The sequence below is a fragment of the Propithecus coquereli genome, unplaced genomic scaffold (assembly GCF_000956105.1).
Source record: "Propithecus coquereli isolate 6110/MARCELLA unplaced genomic scaffold, Pcoq_1.0 Scaffold16, whole genome shotgun sequence".
In the NCBI taxonomy this organism is placed as follows: Eukaryota; Metazoa; Chordata; class Mammalia; order Primates; family Indriidae; genus Propithecus; species Propithecus coquereli.
The window spans coordinates 7,686,138-7,690,691 of record NW_012140524.1 but is presented as its reverse complement, the minus strand read 5'-3'; the positions used below and the strand labels follow the sequence as shown (position 1 = coordinate 7,690,691).

The window sequence follows — 4,554 nt, the reverse complement described above, 5'->3', positions numbered from 1 at the left end:
TAAAAAAAAGAAAATAATCATTATAATGTCACCAGCCAGAGACTTTACCATCTCCTTCCAGGTTTTTCAATGTATTTTTCTTTTTTTTTTAAATTTAGAGACAGGGTCTTGCTCTTGCTCAGGCTGGTCTCGAACTCCTGAGCTCAAACGATCCGCCCGCCTCGGCCTTCCAGAGTGCTAGGATTACAGGCGTGAGCCACCGTGCCCGGCCTTTCAATGTATTTTTCACTCAAAGTTGAGACTTTATAAACAATTTATACCTCATTTTTATCACTTATTATATCATATTTCCCCTTTCCATTAGCGAAAAAGACATTAATATATTAAATAATTAAATACGAAATGTCTGATTTCAAATAAAAAATATAGTTTATTATATCTCAAACAAGAAGCAGTACAATTAATCAAAGTATGTGCCTAAACAATCGACACAGTTTTGCCATTTCAATGGTAGCTTGCTTATGCCAGCAGCAAAGAAGCCTGAAGAGCGAGGGTGATGAAATCGCGGAAGGCGTTTTCCACAGCTTGTCGAGAATTGAATATTTTTCTTTGCAAGAAGTGGTCCAAAGCCTGGAAGAAGTGGTAGGCAGTGGTGCAAGGTTTGGTGAATACAATCGATGACAGAGAGTTTCCAAGTCCAGCTTCTGTAGTTTGAGCAGCGTTGTTTTTTGCGACATGTGGTCTTGCAAGAGGACTGGCCTATCTCTATTGACCAATCTTGGTTGCTTAATCACAAGCATCCTCATCATTTCATCCAGTTGGTTGCAGTAGATATCCGTTGTAATTGATTGACCAGGTTTCATGAAGCTATAGTGGATAATACCAGTGCTGGACCACCAAACAGACACCATTAGCTTTTTTTGGTGAATATTCGGTTTTGGACTGTGTTTTGGCACTTCATCTTTATCCAACCATTGTGCAGAACACTTGCAATTGTCAAAAAGAATCCATTTTTCATCACACATAACAATATGGTATAGAAATGGTTTGCCGTTATGTTGTGACAGCAAAGAAAGGCAAGCTTTGAGATTTTCGAGACGATTTCTCTTCTGATGCTTGTTTAATTCATGTGGTACCCATCTATCCAGCTCCTTTATTCTTGCCCATTTGTTTCAAGTAGTCCAATATTATTGGAATAGTAACATCAAACGTTGCTGCTAATTCACGCATAGGTTGAGATAGATTCGCTTCCACTACAGCTGTTAGCCCATCATTATCCACCTTGGTCTCAAGTCACCCACATGGCTCAATTTCAAGATTAAAATCACCAGGACAGAACTTCTCAAACCATCAATGTACTGTGCATTCATTAGCCACATCCTTCCCAAACACTTCATTGATATTTGGAGCTGTCTATGCTGCATTGGTTCCATGACAGAACTGATATTGAAAAATAACATGAATTTTTGACTTATCCATGGTTTCACAAAAATTGCTCTAAAAAAATATGATAATCACAAGCCAAACCATGTGTTCGAAAGAATGAGGATGTACCTACACAATAAACATAAAACAAGAAGTGTCAAAGTGAAATGTCAGAGACATCAACTGTCAAATTACTTAAGGAAATTGGACATTTCATACTTAATAACCTGTTTACTATGTCATTGTTTCCTATACCTGTTTCCTTTAATTCCTCTTGCTGCTTAACTAATTTTTCTGTATTAATAAACATTCTATAGTTAATGTTTGCCTTCATATAAACTCTGTGTGTGTGTGTGTGTGTGTGTTGGAGGGAATGGCAGAAAAGAGGGAGAAGAAAGACAATTTTCTGGTGCTATTGTTGTAAGTGAATCTTACTGTGAACAAAGATTTTCCATTCTTTTTTTATAAATATGAAAGCATTTAGTGCACAATAAGGTCCCTATACTACAGTAAAATTATCTTACAAGTTAAACAATACTCTCATGAGATGGATCATAAAAAGGCTTATGACAGTCCATTTTATGAGTCACATTGAGACTCTTCCCAGTGACCTCAAAGCAAATCTTGTGTGTGTGCACCTGTGTGTATGCGTGTGCATAGGGGGGTGTCTCCGTGTAAGTGTGTTTATTGCTAAATTGTGAACAGAGTACTGAAGACCAAAACCCTTTATCTCTCTGAAACACTGGACAAATAGCCAGTTCAACCATCCCCTTTCTGGGGGCCACATATCTCTCCAGTATAAGCAGGAGCTAAGTGTTTTGCTTGCATGGATTATCTCCATTTTGATCTGTTTTCCACAGCTCTTATAAAGTCATTTTATCCAGTCTCTAGTTTTTGTTCTTGTTGTTTTTAAGTCTCCGTGGGAGAATGAGGGTCCGGAGCTTCCTAGTCCACCATCTTGCTGATGTGACCCTCAATGTCTTTGTTTACCAAGAGGTATTAACAATCATTTTGTTCTACAATTTGAAAGTTCCCTTGTTAGAAATCTTGTATCTGGAGAGATTTGTAATCCAAACCCACTTGCTCTAAATGTACCTCTCAGAAGGTACAGACATCTCAGGCAAATTTTTAAAATAATTAAATGGCATTGGCTTTGAAAATGGCATTATTGGAAAATGGCATTATCGGTGGCCCAGTGCTCAGTTAGCTTATACATTTGCCCAAGCACTCAGGTTTGTCAGAAAAGCTCTAAGCCATGAAGATACACCCCTGAGTCTAACTGTGGAGGTAGTGGGAAGGAGATCATAAAGGTATTAATAAATCATCAAATTACAAATATTTCATCTCTGCTCAAACCCAGACAGGATTATATGACACGCTGTCTCCCTGACACTGACTGCAAAAGCAAGGACAGTACTTTTCTCTTTTCACATCCCTTACATCTGGGTTTCATTATAGACTGGCTATATCTTTTCAGCATGTTCATTTTATAAGCTCCTTTTTTTTTTCCTCCAGTAAAACAATAGCATTTCCAACTAAATTTAATTCCACAAAAGATTCACAATAAGACTTCGCAAATGTTGCAGTCAGAGAAATTGGCCCAGGGCCACAGGATGTTCTTATTTTTGTAGTCGAGTAAGGAATTTCTGATGACTGCACGTATCTTTGGAAGAGCTGAAATATTTCAGGAACAAACTCATGTGATATAGCCCACCATCTGAACTCTCCACTTGCCTACCTATTCAACTCTTTTTGGAGAGATTTTTCTTGATGCTTAGTTAGTTTTCCCTTTAGCATAAGGAATTTTCCAAACTCCTTGGTATTTTGCTCCCTCTGTAATTGATTAGCACTAAACAAGGGGCAGTTACCAAAGCTCAATTCCCGCATTTCAGTGTTACTTTCGGAGGTACTTCATTGGTAATACCAATGACAATCATTTCTCAGAGGACCTTTAAGAACAACTATTTAAAAGATGTATTTGGAATGAATAGTAAACACAGGACATCTAGGTCCAAAGTAACAATAGCTTTAAATTATGTATACTCAATACTTTGTAAATTATATATACTCAATACTATAAATATCTATTTTTTAAAAAACATTGGAAAACCAATGCTAATGCTACTACTACTAATGATTTAGTAGCAGTAGTAAAAATAGGGAGTTGTAATTTTATAAAACATCCCCACAGATGTTTCCAAAACCAAAATTCTGGTAATTTTTTGTCCCTAGGTCAGCAAAGAAGTTCTGAAGACGTTGTCTGCAAATTGCCTTACCATGTTAAATGGGAACTTTGGACTCTTAATTAGGTCTTATATGATGGAGATCTGTCTAGATGAACTTTTATATTATGCAAGGACTAGAACCTTATAAAACAGTGTTTGGGCGAATAGTTGTATGCTATAGTTCATTATTTTTATTAAATTTGTGGAATCTATTCTAGTTCTAACATTTCATAAGATGGTTTGAAACAAAAGATTTCAAGCACTCCATCATTATCTCTCTAAAACTCAGACCCTCATCCTCATCTCCCCCTATTATGTGTTCTTACTGCTCTTGTTTCTCCACTTCATCTTCCTGTTTGTGGACTTCACTTTGCAGGGCCTTTGAAGCTTCCTGAATGTCTTGTGTGTCTTTCATCTTGGCTACAAAAGAAGTCTCTTTTCTTTCCTAGGAAACAGATCATGACATCAGGCAATGAATACGGCTGACATTCAAGGCAGATTTTCTTTTTAAACAGACCTTACCTGTTAATCCAACTACCTTCAAGCACCTGCCAGATCTAATGATTTCTTTACCAAGCTGCTGCCAGAACCAGAATTCTCTTGTAAATATGTAAGTACCAACATAGCCAATACTGATACTGGCTAAGGATATTGGACAAAGCACGGTGAAGGTGTGTAGCAGTCACTGGAAGCAGCTCAAGAGACAGGACAGTAACCTGGCAAAGAGACCTTTGTGACTACAACTTTCACATCTGGCCAACACTGCCCCTTAGAACTATGAGGTAATGTCTCCATAGTTACAAAGTTCCAGTCTCTGAACAGTTACCATGTTGATGTTGTACCTGCTTTGCAGTTTGCAGACATTAAATAATATAACTTGCTTTTAGGAGAACCATATCTCTTACCAGACAGACCTTGCCACCAAAACATTTGATACCTTATTTTGAATTTCTGAACGTCAAAG

General features: G+C 37.4%; 1 protein-coding gene across 1 annotated transcript in view; it reads right to left on the bottom strand.

Moving 5' to 3' along the window:
- Positions 1–4,005, bottom strand: part of LMNTD1 (lamin tail domain containing 1) — a 157,233-nt gene extending 153,228 nt beyond the window's left edge. The window contains exon 1 of the mRNA XM_012640965.1: positions 3,917–4,005. Coding sequence (XP_012496419.1) covers positions 3,917–4,005 — 89 coding nt within the window. The remainder of the gene's footprint in view (positions 1–3,916) is intronic.
- Between the last annotated feature and the right edge of the window lie 549 nt (positions 4,006–4,554).